The sequence below is a fragment of the Aotus nancymaae genome, unplaced genomic scaffold (genome assembly GCF_030222135.1).
Source record: "Aotus nancymaae isolate 86718 unplaced genomic scaffold, 86718_ANA_hifiasm-v0.15.2.pri h1tg000006l, whole genome shotgun sequence".
In the NCBI taxonomy this organism is placed as follows: domain Eukaryota; kingdom Metazoa; phylum Chordata; class Mammalia; order Primates; family Aotidae; genus Aotus; species Aotus nancymaae.
The window spans coordinates 20,500,688-20,521,194 of NW_026988417.1; the positions used below are offsets into that span (position 1 = coordinate 20,500,688).

At 38.8% G+C, this 20,507-nt stretch overlaps 1 protein-coding gene across 4 annotated transcripts in view; it reads right to left on the reverse strand.

Annotated features, from left to right (window-relative positions):
- KCNIP4 (potassium voltage-gated channel interacting protein 4) overlaps nucleotides 1-20,507 on the reverse strand; it is a 1,196,254-nt gene that overhangs the window by 548,808 nt on the left and 626,939 nt on the right. The window contains exon 1 of one of the 4 annotated variants that reach the window (XM_012472345.3): nucleotides 3,585-3,777. The exons of the other annotated variants lie outside the window; for them this stretch is intronic. Within the exon in view, the coding sequence (XP_012327768.1) occupies nucleotides 3,585-3,684 (100 nt within the window). The 5' untranslated portion in view covers nucleotides 3,685-3,777. Of the gene's footprint in view, nucleotides 1-3,584; nucleotides 3,778-20,507 lie in introns of those variants that run through there. 4 annotated transcript variants of the gene reach the window in all.

Genomic DNA, 20,507 nt, shown 5'->3' on the forward strand with positions numbered 1-20,507 from the left:
TAAAATTTTGATTCAATTTCTCCTTGGAATGCATTAACAGAAAACCACTTTCATTTTTATAGTTGGAAAAAAAAAAGGCAATTTACTGTTGTGAGGGTTCAGGAGTGTTCCAAACCAGCATAAATCTGGAGCCTCCTAAACTCCCCACTAAGTAGAGAGAGTCTATGAATTTAAAACACTGGTCATTGGTATTGTGTGTTATCCTTAGAAGTCTACTTCCCACTATTATTTTCATGCTGACTGAACTGGCATTAAGATTACTTTTCTTAAAAAGAAAACTTAATGAAGTTGAATGGAATTTTTGCCAAAAAAGTTAATAAATAATACGATGTGCATATTTGTTATTGGAACGCTGTGTAAGTTTTGAGAAACCGTATCATGAGGATGCTTGAAATAGCAATCCCAAATATCAAATTTTAGAGCTACAGTAAAGGACATTTCTCTATTCTCTTGAAATACAATGAATATTTCCCCGAGGTATGATGAATTATCCAACTATGGAAGAGGAGGAAAGATTAGTCTAACGGTTACACTGTGTATCAATTCCAAAGTAGGCCACTGATATCTATTTTATGGTAAATGATATGTGTTACATAAATTCTCAAATTTTAATTACCTGTTAAACTCACGAAGTTTTGAAATGGAAAGTTCCATAAAGATTATCAAGTCCAGTTTTCTCATTTTAGAAAACTAGAAAACTACAGAGGTAAAGTGACTTATCCAAGGTTAGAGAAAGCAGGAGAGTGGCAGAGAAGGAATAAGCATTTGTGCTCCAACTATTATTTTATATTCTCAGGTGAAAGAATGTTACCTGCTAACTGTAACCCTTAGTTTATAAATATATGGCATGGATCTCTGTGTAGTATTATGTATTCATGAATATCATACATAGATCAGAACAGGACCCAAGATTTAAGGACCTAACTCCAGTCTTCTGCAATGAATGAGAACTCAAAGCACTCGAAGATAAGCAAATACAAATATTTTAGACTTTTACATTACCAATTTATTTTGAAGTACATGTATTCTGTACACAGCTAAAAAGCAAAATAACTACATTATGCAAACATTGTATTTTATATGCCCTTCAGAACATAACGCATAATGAAAATATCATAATACCAAAAAAAGAAAAACTATATTCTGAATATTGTGTATACTGTAAAACAGTTATAAGTTCACATGAAGAAGTTTAATGATTTAGGGAAAAAGTTCACAATCATCCTCATAAGACTTTAACTTAGGCTCAAGATTTTCTACTTAATACTCAAATTCTTTCATAGGACAATTGAGCAGACAAATAATAAAGGTGAAGTAAATCATTATCTTCCGAACTTAGACGTGCAAAATGGTGGGGGAGGAAAGGAACTCCTAGGTGAAAAGAAATCTGAATGAAACGAGCATTGGTACCTTTTTTTTAAGAAAGTTTCAGAAAAACTATGAAGATGCTAGCTAGATAATAAACATTGCTTATCATTTTATTAATTAAAATTAGGCTGTAACTAGAGAGTGCACACATTCTGATCTATAGACTGAAACTATATACAATGAGTTATATCAATCTATTCATTTGTTTTATATCTCCAGCTAGCAAAGTATATAGTCAACTTAAATCTTGTTTTAAAGGTCTTCTCACTCTAAGATTCACTTTGGAGATTTGTTTTATGCAGACTTCAAAATAAAAAGTATGACTGCTTTTGGCCTCTATCAGCTTTTATGTATTAAATAATGTTTACTTAATGTGATTGTCAACATTTTACCATTTAAAATTACTTCCTAACAATCACTGTAAATCATATGTAAAGTTTATATAGAAGTTTCTGAGATAGTGCATTCTCTCCACAGTATTACTCCAAGATTGGCTTGGAGAATGCTGATATTGTAAAAGGTAAAATACAAGAGATAAATTGTGCATGCAAATTAGTACAGCTTTGAATTTCAGTAATAATAAAAAAGAAAGACTTTCATAGAGGTTAGTAGCTCTTAGAGGAAAGAAACACAAGTTCGTATTTGGGAGAGTGAAAATTTGTACTCCTGAAACAAGCAAAATCAATACTAGAGTAGGTTTCATCACCAAAATCGAGAGTCAAAGCCCTCAACACAAGAGCTGAAAGAATGACCACACATCATCCATGAAATAAGATAAAACAAGTCCCTCAACAGAGCTAGGATTTCTGAGGCTATTTCATGAACTGTCAGTCCCAGAGAGAATAAAAACCAGTGCATTACAATGGGACGTCCCAATCATATTTACCAAGTAAAATAACACACATGCATGAACAGAGAAGCCAAACCAAGTTACTGGTTTCATGAAAATGTACAACATGAAGTCAATTTTAAAGAGCAATGACCACTTCTAGATTTTAGAATTTATCGTCTTTCTAGAACTACAGATGTTTTCATCAGAGAGGGCTGCTAAAATCATTCTGCAACTTATTTTAAAATTAAGCAAAGAAACCCAGCTCTCCACCATCCCCCACCTCCTGCTCCCTGCACCCCTGCCCCCTTGAGTTATAAATGTAGGTTTCTGGTAACCTACATCAGAGTGACACACTTATTTTAATTTGATGTTTGCTATTTGTAAATGCAATCTCATTTATGTTACACTGTGGCAGCCATTCTCTGGAGAACAGGATTAGTTGTGGATGTAAATACATTTATAACATATTTTCCTTTTTACTTAAGTTTAAAATTTGAAGCAAGAAGAATGCCTAAACATAACTACGTCAAACCTCAACTAGAGCTTCTTTTAAAAATCGCTCTGCCAACTTTAGAGAAATAACGACTGGCTGTATGCAAACACACTCTCAAATGCGTTCTGAGCAGTTAGAAAATTATAGTGTAAATTTACCCAGATTCCCAGAGAAACATTTAATTTAGGAAACAATAAGGGCTAATACAAAATTTAGTGTTTAAACAAAGAGATGATTGATAAGGAGAACAGGAGAAGGAGCCTCTAATGAACGTAAACAGCAATACTTGAAAAACAATTGGCTATCTAGAATCTGTGTAAAGTCTGTTATATGAGTTCGAGTCTTTTCCCCTTAGAGTCTCTGTTAGTACATAAAATAGGTAACATTATAAACACTTCTCCAGATGACCTTATGAAAAGCCTGTCATTCTTAGGCTCCAATCTTAGACCATAAGAAATTATATCTATTTACTTTCATTTGATGAATGCATTTGCATAGCAAGAAACGAGTGATCTCACAATATAACCAAATAAAATTTGCCGATACAGTAAAAGGAGGTATTAGATAAAATAATCAAACATCAGTATGGACTAAATACTCTCAAAATAAGCAGACATATCCATTATAAACCCTTCATCACTTCAGTTTCGGTCCTGACATTTTGATCCAAAGTGTTTCTCACGGTTTTAACAATCTTTTGTGAAAACATTACTGCAACTTACAAAAAGTTTATTTCATTAATCTTTCCTCCCCGGAAGACCCTGGCTTCCTTCATGTCCATCCCAGAGTCACATTTGTCTCATCTCATTTCAGGTGCCTTTTACATTCACCTAAGACATTTTCATGGCAAAACAGAGAATTTTTAGAAGTCACTGAAAAGCACTCCCTTACCTTCTAAACCTGCTTCAATCAGCCCAAACTGTTCCAATAATTTAACAAAAAGCACAATGACGATCAGAACTGCTATCATTTCAAGCCCTTCCAAGTTCATGGTCAGCTAGGTCATGGTCCGACCACAGCCACTGAGAAGTGCTCCTCTGCCTGGCTTTCTTTGTAAAGCCATTAAACTACATTAAGAAGGCTACTGCTGGAGAAAGGGGAGGAGGAGAGCGCATGAGAGAGAGAGAGAGAGTGAGAGAGAGAGAGAGAGAGAGAGAGAAGGGAAAGGAGATGGAGAGGCTGAGAAAAAGGGCGTGAGTGAGAGAAAATGCATTCATCCTGTCTGCTGTAGCAGAGGCCAGAAGTGGCAGCCGGATAAAGTCGGGCCTGTCGGAATTATCCGCTTCCTGGTTGTCACTCCTGCACAGAGAGACAGCCACGCATGAAGTCGCGTGCAGATCACCCGAGGACCCGGCAGGTCAGCAGGAACGTCCCGAGGAAACCGGAGGCCCGGCGCGGCGGAGATGGCTCTGCGCCCCGGGACTCCGCGCGCCCGCGCCGCCGCCACCGGTGGCTTCGTTGGGCCGGCCAGTTGCCTTGGAAACAAGAGAACCTAAGCAAGGGCTGGACTCCCGCTGCAGACAGGGAGCGGAGACCCCGCACCTTGAAATACGGAGGAAAACCTGAAAACGCTGAGAGGTGGAGTGACAACTTGCGTTCAGCTGTTTCAGTGACATTCTTGACCAGTAAGGAAGATCCAAATGTGTATTTTGTCCCAACTCGCTGAGCGCAGATTGAAAGGAGGCTTAAGGAGTCCTTCCATGTTGACTTTCTTTTCAATGAGTCACCTTATCCGAAAGCTCAGTCTCAGTCAGAACTAATATTCTGGTTTGAGTAGTAACTATCATATCTTTTCACAGCATGGGAATAATAAACTAATAAGTATTAATCATATTTGCATATATTTTAGAGGTTAGCAGCTACCTCCTATGCACTACCTCATACCAATCAATACACCAAAATAGATACAGTATTTAATGTGTTCTTTCTATCCTTTATAAATAATGGTTTAAGTAAATTTAGAGCCAGGAAAAGTTTGAGAAGAAAAAAGTCTGAAAAAGAAAAAAAGTTGAAGTTTTGTCTCTCTCTCTTGCACAACCATTTCATCTTTTTCCCTCCTCCTAACTCTGCCCAAATAGACTAGCTCCACAATGAAATACAGAATTTAAAAAAATGCAAGAGAGAGAGAGCATCTTAGAAAGCCAATTCAAGTCTCCTGTTTCATAGATGAACAAACTGAGGACCGAAGAGAGCAAAGAGACGAGGCAAACGCAGAGCAGGATAGAACACAGGCATTCTTCACTTGGGCTTGGCTTTTGAGGCAGGGGAGTATAACAGTTCAGAATATAGACTCCAGAGGCAGACCACTGGGATCTCTTACTAGCTGTGTGACCTTAGGTAAGTTACTTAACATCTCTATGTCTTAATGTCCTCATCTGTAAAAAGAGGCATGATAATAGCCCTTAGCTCATCACTCTATTGAGGGAATTAATGATACTTTTAGAAGTGACACTTCTAGAAAAGAGTGAGTGCTCAATCACTACCACCTCAAGTGTTTTTCAAAAGTGTCTCTATGTTCTACTCAGATTTTGCTGGGTTGCCAGAGGAATTAATCGCTTATTATTCTCTTAATCAGAAACCTTCCAAGGCTTCCTATTTTGCCTGCAGAACAAAGTTGAAGCTCCTTTGAAGGGCATCCTGGTCTCTCCATGATCCGGTACCTCCTTGAGGATTGGGCCTCGGTGGTCTGACTCCCGTCAATACACTCTACCTAACAGCTCAGCTTCCTTTACCCAAACTTATTCTGGGCTTTTCCATTTCCAGGCCTTTTCTCAAACTGCTCTATTTAGAAAAACCTTTCTACACCATCTCTGCCTGTCAAGTTCTTAAAACTCTTTCATGAAACTTCAACCAGGATCAGATCAAATCTATCTTTTTTGCATTTTTATGGTATTTTTCCTACTTATGAGGTATTATATGATACCCATATGGGTATACATTCTCTCCATTAAAGGGTAGGCTTCCAGAGGGCAGAAATCATGCCCTGCTAATCTAGATAGTCCCTACTGTGCCTCCATGGAGGGCACTTCTTACTTCATAGACGTTTGCTGGATAACAAAGGTCATCAATGATTAGGTGATTACTACACACCAGATGCTTTAATGCATCACTCCTTCCTATACATCCTAAAAGTAGGGATGATGATGTGCAGGTGAAACAGTAGTCTCAGACAATTTAAGTGGCAGACTCAAGGTCATACAGCTGGTGAATGATGGAACCAAGCCTCAAATTCTGATTTGTTTAATGCAAAACCCATTATTTCTTCCCATTATCCAACAGGGCTTTAAATGAATTAAAAATCCAAATATTGGCACAAGTGCTTATCAGCACAGGAGTGAAGGTTACACCCAAAATGTTCCCCCAAACTGTTTTGTGACATTTTTTTTTTTGAAAGAGAGAGGCAGGGTTTTGCTCTGTAGCCCAGGCTTGAGTGTAGTGGCGTGATCACAGCTCATTGCAGCCCCAGACTCTGGAGCTCAAGTGATCTTCCTGCCTTGGCCTCCCATAGTGCTGGGACCACAGGCATGAGCTACCGCATCTGGCTGCCATTCTGTTTTATCCATTAATCCCAGTAACTTTGGAACATGAAAAGTGTATAAACTAGTAGCTAATTAAACTCAAGGATCTTTCTTCCTGCTCATTCACAGGATTAATATTACTTAAACACAAACCACCTTTGAATTCCAAAGGGAGTTCTGTTTTTCTAGTACAGTGAACTCTGCAGAACCCTTCAGCTTGCCTCATATATGAATATCAGTCATCAAGTCCTTTGCGTTCACATTTAAGGTTGATGACTTGGGGCTGGGAAATATTATAGGCAAGAACTATCGAAGAGTGTCAGAGTGAGGCTCCTTCCACTGGATCTGGATGCCACAGTTATGGGTTCCTTTGCTATTATGTTGTTCTTCCCATGGCCTGTTAAGTTCTTGAAACTCTTTCATGAAACTTCTTTTCTTTTTTTTTTTTTTAATGTTTGCCTCATTAGCTCAAGCCTTTGTCCTTCCAGTTCCCTCTCTTGCAGTGCTTATCCTCCTATATTCCCATGAATCAGTGACTTGACGTAGGTCTTAGTTCCAAAACTCCTATCACAGAGAGGCCCTTTCTTGCCACACTATATAGAAAAACCTCCCTCACCTGGCCCTGGAGTCACTACCTTCTAAACCAGTGATATTTTCCTCCAAAGCACCATCACCACCTGGCGTGAATATTTGTTTATCACATGTCTCCTGCCAGAATTGCTAGGATATAAACTTCTACCTAAGAGCTTAGAGATTTTTGTTCTTGTCCAATGTAATATCCTCGGTTGTAGAATGGTGCCTGGTGAGTAAGAGGGAGTGAGTGGTTGTCGAATGAATAATCTGATTGATATTCTCACCTAAGAAGCTTCCTGCTCTCTCACTGATCTGGCAGAATCCAATTTCCTGTTATCAAAGTGCCTCATCTGCCTGTGGACCCTGAGAGATTTCCATACCATTTTTTTTTTTTTTTTTGGAAGCCCTATTCCTATTGCTTCTTTTTAAGGTGAGACATGAGCAGTGCATGCTCAAACATATTGGCTATGCTCTATCTTCAGCATTTAATGTGAATATGATTTGTGGTTTCTGCCCATGTGAACAATGAAAGCAATACAAGGAAGGCAGCCAAGAAGGTTGCCCTGCCCAAAATATCTTAAAATCACTGGTGTGGAGGATGATAAGTACCTTGGATAGCATCCACACTCATCCCTTCATTGTCAGCTAAAAGAACACTGCAATCTAAATAGGTAAAGTTACTTAACTACATATGCAACTCTTACCTTCAAGTCACAGTGTGGATTCAAACTAAAATACTAATCCAATATATTTTCTTCCTGGAGGGCCTTGAATCCCCTTCGAAAAGAGAAATATTAAGAATGTCCAACAGAAAGAGGAAACCTAAATACTGGCTCCAAATCTTTGTCCTCATTTGGGTTACTTAAACTCGCTAAACTTCTGTTTGCCTGTCTTTAAAATGAGGCCAATATTTCTCCTTCAGGGAAGTGTTGTGAGGATTAGGTGCAATAATATTTGTAAATGATACTAAATCTCTGTGGAGCATATATGTTGTCAAGCAGTGGGCCTAACACATAGACTCTTCCGTTCTTACAACCCCTATTTGAGGAAGAGTGGGGTTTATATTTCCATTTTATGGATGAGGAAACAAAGGCTTGCAAAAAACTAGTCAATTACCCCATGTCCCAAAGCATCTGAAGCCAGTGGGGTTGATAGCTGCTTGCTGACGCTCATAACATTTCCCATGTGTCTTATGTAACAGTGGCCAGGAATACCTAAAGCATTCAATGAAACAAACATCACCAGCGTAAGTAACCCAACACTTGATTGTGACTTTTTAAAAGATTTTTCAGCCAGGCATGGTGGCTCATGCCTGTAATCGCAGCACTTTCGAAGGCCGAAGTGGGTAGATCACAAGGTCAGGAGTTTGAGACCAGCCTGGCAAATATGGTGAAACTCCATCTCTACTAAAAACACTTAACCAGCGGGGTATGGTGGTGGGCACCTGTAGTCCCACCTACTCGGGAGGCTGAGGCAGGAGAATCGCTTGATCCTGGGAGGCAGAGGTTGCAGTGATCCTAGATCATGCCACTGCCCTCCAGCCTGGGCGACAGAGCAAGACTCTGTCTGAAAAATAAATAAATAAATAAACATTTCTTGCTCTTTCTGCATGAATATTAGATACAAGAAAGTTCTGTGCCCCTGCCATGTGTGCGTGTGTGTGTGTGAGAAACAGGTACATATGAAGTGGTAGTGAGAGAAAAGGGATACTATTGTGACAGTTTACCAAAATTTTCTTCTGCATGATGCAATACATATATCTATGTATTCTCAAGAAACTACTGAGGAGGGTGCAAGTCTGTTTCAGTGCCCCTGTTCAAAGAAGTTTCTTCAAAGTAACGTTGGGGAGTCCTTCAGCTCAGGCTCTACTGCTGCATGAAGGTTATCTCTTGCCTGTCCCCAGAAAAATGAGCATGCTTAATGAGAGACACTCAGAGCATATCCCTAAAGTGCAGTTTATTCAAAATCACCAGTTACTCACAGTAATGAACCCATTTCTGCTTTGATTCCAGCAATATGGCTTTTGGAAGAAAAACAATGTTTTTATAAAATGAAAGATGAGTTTGCCCTTTAATGAACTGAGGCAGGGAACAAAGGGATTCTGGCATGTTATGTCTTTCTAGATTCCAGGCTGGGAAGGCACTGAAGAGAGGAGGAGGAGGGGGCAAACTTCCTCTATGCTTTCACCACAGAGTCCCAATGAGTTGGTCTTCTCATTCACTTTGTTTCTGATCATTATCTTTCATTCAATTGTTAAAGTTGTGGTTCAGGCACCATATAAGCCGGTATGAGTAATAAAAAGATGAATACCCAATTTTGCAAAAGCTGATTATCACACATTGTATACCTGTACAACAATATCTCTTGCAATCCATAAATATATCTATGTACCGACAAACATTAAAAATTCAAAAGAATCTATCCTTAGTCCTCACTAGATTAAAATGTATTTAAACCAAAATTTAGATGATAATAGTTCATGTGTGTAGAATAATCACTATTTGACAGACTAGCATACTAAGTATTTTATATGGTTTATTTCACTGTATCCTCCTGTAAACCCTATGAGCCAGCTACTAATGCTCTCTCCATTTTGGAAGGGGAAACTGAGGAATGGAGGCCTCATTAGACTGGACCAGGAAATATCCGGTCCAGGATTTAAACCCAAATCTGACTCCAGCGATCAAGAGATAATATTTTAGATGCCATTGAAAACACCTGAAGTTCAAAGCAGCATCTGGTAAAAGTCTTCAAGGCAGTATGGAAAGTACCATGAGATGAGGGAAAGGCTTTAATGGTAGTGACAGGTAGGGGAATTGAATGAAGATCAGCTTTATAGAGATCACGTTGGGTTCGTAGTATGTAGATATTAGGTGGTATTTTTTTTTCCCCTAACAAAGGCAATCTATATTACATGACAAATGGAGAAGAAAACTAGTCTTGCCAGAGAATTCTTTTTATTTTTTGAGACAAAGTCTCACACAGGATGGAGTGCAGTGACTCAATCTTGGCTCACTGCAAACTCCGCCGCCTCCCCGGTTCAAGTGATTCTTCTGTCTCTGCCTCCCAAGCAGCTGGGACTACAGGTACGTGTCACCACACCCAGCTAATTTTTGTATTTTTAATAGAGATGGGGTTTCACCATGTTGGCTAGGCTGGTCTTGAACTCCTGATCTCATGTGATATGCCTACCTCTGCCTCCAAAAATGCTGGGACGACAGGTGTGAGCCACTACACCCAGCCTTGCCAGAGAATTTACTCAGAGTCTGAAAGAACAGTCAAAGCCCATCAGATCACTTGCTCAGGTGCTCCTGGGAAGTTTTTTCCCCTTATTTTTCAGGCCATCTCTCATTCTGATGCACAAAATCAGCATCAGTGACTGCCTCTAACTTACTCTCTTCCTTCAGCAGTTACTTGATCCAAGAGAAGCCTGGCTGAATCTTATGATTGAGTGAATAGAAAGCAAATTTGGCCCTTGAAAATAAACTGAAAGAAAACAAGCAGAAGGCGCTGCATGAGATATGTATTTCTTTCTTTCTTTCTTTTTTTTTAGAGATGAAGTCTACTCTGTCGCCCAGGCTGGAGTGCAGTGGCGTGATCTAGTCTCACTGCAACCTCTGCCTCCTGGGTTCAAGCAATTCTCCTGCCTCAGCCTCCCAAGTAGCTGGGACTACAGGTGCGTGCCATCACAACTGGCTAATTTTTTGGATTTTTAGTAGAAGCGGGGTTTCATCGTGTTAGCCAGGATGGTCTCAATCTCCTGACCTCATGATCCACTAGCCTCTGCCTATCAAAGTGCTGGGATTACGGGCGTGAGCCACCGTGCCCAGCCTGAGAAATGTATTTCAATACTAGTGTGAATAGACAATGAGTTGCATTTATGGCAGAGGCAGTACAATGCAGAGGTTAAGAGTATGCTTGGGTTTAAATCCCCACATTGTTTATTTAGAGCCTTGTGACTTTGGGCAAATTGCTGAGATGAGTCATACAAAGCACTTAGAAGACAGACTGTCACCATGTAAACGCTGGATAAATAATAGCTATTATCATTATTTATTGAGCTCTTGCTATACATCAAGTACTGTTCTAATTGAATTATCTTAATATGTCCATCTAACACACTCAATAAGCCAAGTACTATTATTATTCCTAGCCATTACATGGATAAGAAGGACTAGGGTATCTGCAATTGAGATGGAATTCTAAGAAAAACACATTGCTTATACTCACCCATGAGGTTGACCAAGATCTTCACCATGAGTAATATAGGAAGAAATTATAAACTTACAATAACTTGGCCTTTAAATTGTTCTTAAAAATGATGGAAACCTAGGTATCCTAGCTTCAAAAAAATGTAAACAGCATGAAAATAACTTTCTTGGACACTGATATTTCTTTGTCACCTTCCATTCTGGAACATTCTGCAGGATGAACTGAATCTGTGAGGTGTTGGCATGGCATCAGACTACAGACTCTACTCAGATTCAAGTGGGGTTTCAAAGGGTCCTGTCATCTGCTGAGGAAATCCACCTTCAAGGGCATATTTGACTGCTTCATAAGTCTCATCAGCCCCATGATCCACGAATCATACTCTAGTTTTAGACTAGTCTAGTCGTGTTTAGTCTAGTTCCATAATTAGATAATATCCTCAATGATGAAGGATCAACACCACACCTAGACTTTACCAGGCATCCTTGTCCTAAGAATAAATAGCAAACACAAGCTTCTTAGTGGGTAAAGGTGGTTAAATGAAGGAACAATAGACAGTGACTCAAAAACTCATTCAAGCTGTACATTACTTCATTCTTAAAGGACTGAAGACAACTGGGAGGAAAGGAACTGGTAGCAAGAGTGTCCAGCACTGGCAAGAGAGAACAGAGAACTAAGTTGTTATATATCCATATTGACTCATGTTGCTCAACCTAGGTTCTGTGCATCAGCATTAACTAGAAATCTCCCTAAAAAGGAATCCTCAGACCTTTCCCAGAAATTCTAATTTCAAAGGTCTTAGGTAGAGACCCTGGATCTCCATTTTTGTTGAAAGTTCTAATGATTGTAATGCAGGACTTCTCTGGACCACACTGTGAGAAACACTGCATTAATCTGCTCAAACACCCTCGCCCATGTAAGAAACACATTCTCCCAGCTTATCAAAACTAGCTAAGAGTCACACATTCTACAAACTTGACATTATTAAGAATAGAATGGGGGTTCCTTCGGTTTCTCAAACTGCTCTGGAAAGCTTTTTCTTCTAATAAAAGCAAGCATTTTAAACTGATCAGGAATAGACACAAGTTTCTATTCCATGTTTAAATTTTTTTTTTGTTTTTATTCAGGTGATTCATTGCCTGCATTGATGACAATTTTCTCTCATCACTGAGCTTTAGAGACAAACTTTAGTAGAGATAGAGGGCTGTGAACCATTCCACACTCTTCTGCGTTGCTTCATAACCTAGTTCCCATCTTTGATCTGTCCCTGGAGAATCAGTCTTTCAGCTCCAAACGTAATCCCTTAAGTGAAGGGCAGAACTGATGTGCAGTCATCTTAATAGCCAAGCTAAGTGAAGTAAATAGAATTGATGGTTACAAATGTTCGAAAGTGTGAAGCTGATTTAGATAAAGTAGGTATTTCAGTTTGAGATCTAATAAAAAGCAAAACAGCAGCCACATGGAGCCTTTTCCCATTACTCCCTGGGGCTAATCTTCATCTAAATCAATACTATCAAAGTAACAAAAGACACAAAGTTGTCTGATGCATAATTCATTTATTATGAACTCATGTAAGACTCAAACAATTGAATCAGGATTATTTATGTGATCATTAAACCCAGGGGTAATTTCAACAGATTTTTGCCCTGCTTAATAAAAATCTTAGTTGCAGATATATATTTAGCCAGATTTCATTCAAAATATTGTCTCTTCCAACAAATTATTCCTCATTACAGCTGACATGTTGAACTTCCTCACTGTAATAGAGTATAAATATTGTTTATTCTATTATCTTATTGCAGCAAAGAAATATAAAATGTAAAAAAAAAAAAATACAACAATCCCCTTGACAATTATTCATGCTTATATGGTGTAGTCTAATTACTAACAATTCTAAGGGAATGACTTGTTAGTAACCTTGATTTTAAACAGAAATATTTCAAATATAATAGCTATGATAACTAAGTTATACTAGGATCAAATTATGAATACTAATTAAGTATATTTTTATTTGAAAAACTCACAGGACATGCCGTTAATAGGACCACACTGAAAAGAAAAATTATCATCAATGCAATGGAAATGTATCCCATTAAATAATATGAAGTGGCCTCAAAGAATTAAAGATTAGCTTTTATGGATAACTGAGGGCATGTTATGTTAAATTTCTTATGTGCAGAACCATGAGCAGACTAAAACTCTTTTGACAGCTCATCAAAACAAGCCAGTCTAGCATGGCCTGCTAGTTTGACAACTCAGGATGGCACCCCTCTGAACTATAGTATTGTTTAATAGTTTCCGACTACATAGCACATCATCACAAGCTGAGTGACTTAGAACAACACAAATTTATTATTTCTCAGTTTCTGTGGATAAGGAGTCTGGGTATGGGTTAGCAGAGTCCTCTATTCAGGCTTAAATCCAGGTGTAGGCTGGGGTTGTGAACTTATCTGAAGCTTTGTGTCCTCTTGTAAGATCACAGTTTGTTCAAAGCATTCATTTCCTTGTAGTTTTATGACTGAGTTCCCCGTTTCCTTGCTAGCTGTTGGACAGGGATCATTCTCATCTAGACAATCCTCTTTGTGCCATGTTCTGTCTGCAATGTGGCAGGTTGCTCTTTCAAGGCTAGAAAGAAATGTTTCCATGCTTCAAATTTATCTGACCTCTTTTCAGGGTTTGGCCAGTTAAGTCAGGCTCACTTGGGATTGTGTCCCTTTGGATTAACTCAAAGTCAACTGATTAGGAACCTTAGTTACAGTTACAAAATCTTTTCACCCATATAGGGTACCAATATTACGGCAGCGATATCCTATCATAGTCACAAATCCAACTCACACTCAAAGGAAAGGGATTATATAGAGTGTTTACATTAGGGTCATTTTAGGTGTACAATCTTGAGGACTATTTTAGAATTCTGCCTACCACAACAGGTTTCTCCTCTAACTGCTGAGTGGCATGCTAGGTGTTCTATGGTTGTGGGAGGCTGAAGGATATTTTTTTATCTTACACATTTTTCAACCTATATCTGGGGGGAGGCTCAGCATAGAACCACTGGACATTTGGCCACTGAATGCACAGAAGCCAATAGAAAGGTGTAAAGTCCTGGAGTATAGGCTGTCTTTTAACAACTCATGGTAACAAGGAAAGGAGAATGGCCGGAAAATGCCAAAGCAAAACTCTGGCTACCTAGTCTACTTAGAGTATATGTTGAATAGCTGGCTTCATCTACTGAAGTGTATAAGGCAGAGAGAACTATCTAGAAAAGGATGAAGAGCACCATATTTGGGACCTTAACACTACAGCCTAACACTACAGCCAGGTTCCATTTATTTTAGAGTAGATTCTTCTTGTATTTATAGTTTTATTTTTATTTTTCCTGCTTCTTATTGCAATAGCTGCTCTGGTCTGGCTACGTTTCCACTGTAGTTATGGCTGATCTTATGAATATCCATTTACTTCCTCATGGTAGATCATAGTGAAATACTGCCTGGACACAAATCCTAACTGAATACTTCACTGGATACACAGCTTTGGGTAGATGCCATCTCTCAGCCTCAGTTACCTTACCTATACAACACAGACAGTAGGAATATCTCAGAGTTGCTGAGTTGAAATACAGTTGACTCTTGAATGACATAGGTCAGAGCTCCAAAGACTCACTTATACACCAACTTCTTTCTGCCTTTGCCACCTCTGAGTCAGCAAGACCAACTTCTCTTCTTCCTCCTCCTCCTCAGCCTACTCACTGTGAAGATGATGAAAATGAAAACCTTTATGATGATATACTTCCACTTAATAAGTGGTAAGCATAGTCTCTCTTCTTTATAATTGTCTTAATATTTTCTTTTTACTAGTTTGCTTTAGTGTAAGAATGTAGCATATACCACATATACAATGTATGTGTTAATCAACTGTGATCAGTCAGGCTTCTGGTAAACAGTAGGCTATCAATTCTTCAATTTTGGGACAGTAAAAAGTTATACATAGATTTTCAACTGTGGAGGAGTGGAGGGGTCAGTGCCCCAACCTCTGAATTGTTTAAAGATCTACGGCCTTTAAAATACATCTAGCTCCCAGACAGTACCAAATTGATATTGAATAAATGCTATTTTTATTGTCATAATTAATACAAGGTGGGCATTATGGTTATATTGCTCTCAAGGTATACCCAGAATGTAGGGCCATGTCTGATTTACAGCATCCACTCAACACATGCCTGTCACAATTCCATTAAGCCTCTCTTGCCTTCTGATCTACCCACCGTATACCTGTTGTCAAAGTGAAAGGAACATGTAATTCCCCAGTTTCGATTTTCAGTGGTGTTTTGCTGTTATTTTTCAGTTTGCAGAATGAAATCTGAAAGTCATAGCAAGGCATGCAAAACCCCTATCAACTTTCCAAGGAGCTCTCCATCCTCATCTCCTGATGGCCTGTGCTCACACTGTGTTCAGGTCATGAGGAACTACTGCTGTAGCCCAAATGCCAGGTTGATTTCTCCAACTGCTTCCTTTTCCTTCTGAGAAGTTCTTACCCATCATTTAAGAATCAGTTTAAATCTTTCCACTTGGGTGGAGTCTTTCATGAGTCCTTCGTCCAAAGGCAAGATTAACCCCTTCTTCTTTCTGCTTTGTATCTGTATTCAATTATGATCCTTTGGAGATTTATGAGCAGGTTGACGTACTATATCCTATACAAAACTATGAATCCTGGGGAGGAGGGGCCATATCTGATTTATGTTTCTCTCCTCAGTACTTATCCATGCATCTGAAATGTATTAGTTGATCAGTAAATGTTGCAGTAAATGAAGGAGGAATGGAAAGGAAAAAAGAAAGACAAAAAATGAATGGTGTGCTATCTGGAGGGCACAAGGAAGATTTAAACTAAAAGCATAACGCTCCAACAAAAATCACTATGCCCAGAATTCAACCATTAAAGACTTAATTTTTCACATTAAGCATTCCAGGTATCCTGAAAATAACTCAAAGGGCAGAAAACTTTAATCATTAACTTTCATTTGTCATCTTTGTGCATGAAAAGTGAGACGCCTGGCAACCTGGGAACTTGAAGCCGGTTGGCACTAACGTGTAAAAAGGGAGCTATGTTGAGAGCCAGTTTGATAGCAAGTACAGAAGCTTAACCAACAAAATACCTAGCTAGTTGAACTGGAAAATCCAGAGTTATTGTAAGACAACCTGGCTAAGCGCAGTGGCTCACACCTGTAATCCCAGCACTTCGGGAGGCCAAGGAGGGCGGATCACAAGGTCAGGAGATTGAGACCATCCTGGCTAACACTGTGAAATCCCGCTCTACTAAAAATACAAAAAATTAGCTGGGTGTGGTGGTGTGTTCCTGTAATCCCAACTACTCAGGAGGCTGAAGCAGGAGAATTGCTTGAACCCGGGAGGTGGAGGTTTCAGTGAGCCTAGATTGCACCACTGCCTGAAAGACAAAGCAAAACTCTGTCTCAAAAAACAAACAAACAAACAAACAGAAAAAATTTACAGAAGTCAGCTTCTGTGCTGGGAGGCTCGGGGTTTTATAGTATATATTCCATTTCTTTAGGTACCAAAATGCCTGACATGGTATTCTCAAAGGTAACATCAGTTTGCTCTTACAAACTGCTCTGGCCTTCACATTTCTTAGGTGGCCATTCAAGAGATACTTGCAAGATGGTTTAGTGTTCTTGTGAGATACAAATACTTGTCATTAGCAAAGGGAAAACTTGGCAACTGATCTGAAGTATCAATTATTTCAAATAGTTTTTACAGTAGCCTGGATTTGATCAAACTCTACTTACATGCCAACTATCCCCTTTTCATATTTTAAATCCTTAATGATTTTAACATAAAGTCAATCAGCCCATTTTGATTAATTAACATAGAAATAATTTTTATTAACTAATATGAAATTATAAAAATATGTTTGCTATTCTGTGTCCAGAAAGAAACCACCTTTAATCATTTCTCCATGGCTCTCTTTTTGGACTAAAAGGTAACAATGTATGGAGGAAATCAAATAAGCAAATACGTATTTAAATAAATCAGAGATTTTTTTGAGGAGTTGTTTCTTAACAATATTGTTGACAACCTGGTAAACAAGCAAACACTCACTCCTATTTTACATCTAAGGTGACAATGTGTGGCAATAATGAATAGAAAGTGTGCATATTTACCAAGAAATCATTGAGAAACTATATTATGGGTCCAATGATGATGGCCTTGCAGAAACATTTTGAAGATCCCCTTTAAGAACTAATATGGTTTGTCTGTGCCCCACCCCAATCTCATCTTGAATTCCCATGTGTTGTGGGAAGGATTGGATGGGAGGTAATTGAATCATGGGAGCAGGTCTTTCCCATGCTGGTCTCATGATAGTGAATAAGTCCCACGAGATCTGATGGTTTTAAAAATGGGAGGCTCCGTGCACAAGCTCTCTTCTCTTGTCTGCTACCATGTGAGACGTGCCTTTCACTTTCTACCAGAATTGTGAGGCCTCCCTAGCCACGTGGAACTGTAAGTCCAATACACCTCTTTATTTTGTAAATTGCCCAGTCTCTGGTATGTCTTTATTAGCAGCATGAAAACAGTCTAATACAGGAACTATTTTTAAATCCAATTTATAAATCATCCTTCCCTGCCTGCTCTAGCTGACACCTGGCTGCCCTCAGACTCAAATTTTCCAAACCTCTTCAAATCACATTTTGATGATTGCTACTTTATTTCTTGTAAACAGCTTTACCAAAGCGGGAGACATTCAAAAAGAGACAGGTAAAATGACACCCAAGCAACTTAGCTATTCTCATTAGCTCATGTAAAGGTTTGCTAGGGAAGAAGGTGGTAATTAATGGTAAGAATCAGCATTTAGCATTATCATTAAATTTCAATTATGTAAAATCCTTGCTTACATTACCTGGATTAATTAGAAGTTCATAGCATCATTGTGAGTCAAAGCAATCCTAATAATTAATTTCTTACTAGTCAAGGTAGAAAGAGCATCTACAATTCTACTTTATTTGGAAAAGCTATCTTAGATTCATCATTCACTTAAGCCACTGACTTTGAATGTTTGAAATGGGATTTTGAAAAGGTCATTTTTCTATATATTTTATCAGCTATTTGCTTTTATATTTTTTGAGAGTTATGCATTGTGTATATAAGTACTGTGGCACTATTGTATCACCAAATAGTGGAAGAGAAAATGACACACTATTCTACTTGTGTTTTTTTCTTTCTAAAATCCTGTTTTTTTTTCAGTGCTTTTTGATATGTGTCTTATTAATTGCAAGTTTATACCTGAACTTAGGATTCATTCGTTAAAGAGCCTGAGCATGAAGAGTAGCGCATTTTTCTCTTTATGAATGTAATCCTGCAATTTGACAAGGTTAGTAAAAACCCTCTTGAGTTTATATTTTTCCTGGACATTAGAAACATAAAGAGTCTTTCAATGAGAAATTGTTTGAAAGGGAATTATATTTAGGCCATAAACAAGCTGTGAAAAAAAAGCTCAATATAATCCCTCCTGTTAAAAATTTTGAACTCCGGAATTTTACTAAATTGATAAATGGCTGTGCACACCTGTGAAGAATGAGGAACAACTCTAAGCAGATGACCTATCGGGGCAATTTAAACAGAGAATGTATAAAGCAAGTTGGAGAAAAAATGTGCTAAAATACATTCAAGGAGGTGCAAATTCTAGTCCGGTACTTAGACTCTGTCTATTCACAGGCCGGGAGAAATGGAAAAGATAAATCTACAGGGAGCCAAGACCTGTCTGCTTCCCAGGGTCTACTAGTCCTGCTTGATCATGCTGGTTTTGCTTATAGTTTTGATCATTTGGTCGCAATTGACAGGTACTTGGACAAATCATATCTGCAGTCAGAATGGACTTACGGAGTAACAAATCAACAGACACATGCTATACATGGAGTGAACCTTGCCTGTGGCCCTGCTTTGAATTTATGCTCCACTTCTTATAACTAGTTTTCCCCTAATGTCTAAATTCATAGTTTACTTCTAGTACCTGCCTCTCAATTACGAGGAATCTTTTCTTAGAAACTCTTCTAATCCTCCCGCCACTCTGCATCTCTGGAGGCTGCCTTTTCTTGGATGTTCCACTGTTATGTATGTCTAGTCTCATCACATCTTGCTGAATTGCTCAGAAATTTGAATCACCTAGTAGCCTGTTAACTATCTATGCACATGGGATAGTCCTCCCCTTATGAAAGTGAACTTCTTTCTACCCCTAGTCAAGTCCATCCAGTATTTTCTCCTGGCCACCCTACACAGATGCACACAAGACACACACACAGAAGCAAACAGACATTTGTTAAAAACTTTTCCACCACCATTGGCTCAGGTCCACTAAAACAAAATTCTTTAGGGTGTGTTTTTGTTTTTCAAAACTGGTCGTGTCCCACTAATGGACAGCAAAATCAACTTTATGGATTCATGATTAGCAGTATGGAATAGAAAAGAAAAAGAAAAACGAATAGAACAGGTGAATGTTTTGCAAGTTGAAAAGACATTATTTTGTGAAATCCTTTTCAGTTCCATTTATTTGTGTTTTTCTCTATATGATTTTTAAAAAGTACACTTCTTACTGTAGTTCATCTTCAGAAAAGTTTTCCAAGCCATGTATTGGAGCACTTGGAGAGAAAAGCGTCATTTCTACAGTTAACCTTATTGAAAGTGCAAATTTGTGATCTGAAATGGATTACACATTAAACCAGTGCTTCCTACAGACACAACAACAAACACAATTTCATCTGATAAGCAAGTTATCTTCAAGGAAGCAGATAAGCAGGGTTCTGAGGGAACAGGCATCTAAATAATTACATTTTGATGGCAGGATGAGGAAATAATCTGTGTGATTGAATGGTTTACTGACTCAGGTGTTCTGGCCTGAAGGTGCATGACTAGGCAGGGGCCAGCATACCTTGGCACTGAGAAACTTGAAAGGGTGATTGAGAAAACTATGGAGAAGGGTTTGGCATGGGTGAGCTCCAAGTGTATAATTATTCTACTGTTAACAAATTGTGTTGGATAGAACTGGTGAAGGACAATGATGGCCAGAGCTTATATTTGTCTATGTCTTCACATATTTTAAAGTATTTTTATACCTACTTTGTTATTTTAGTGAGGTACCTTAGATGCAAAATGTAAAGTGGTGCTCATTCTCAGCACTGTGCAAGTGCAGTGCCCTGTGAGCGTTGCTTGCCTGACCTCAGTCTGGGTCCCGTACATGAGATTTGACAGTATTGATTCCCAGGCCAGATGAGGTGGCCCATGCCTGTAATCCCAGCACTTTGGGAGGCTGAGGAGGGTAGATCACTTGAGGCCAGGAATTTGAGACCAGCCTGGCCAACGTGGCGAAGCCCTGTCTCTACTGAAAATGCAAAAATTAGCCTGCTGTGGTGGTGTGTGCCTGTAATCCCAGCTACTTTGGAAGCTGAGGCAGGGGAATTGCTTGAACCCGAGAGGTTGCAGTGAACTGAGATGGTACCACTAGGCAATAG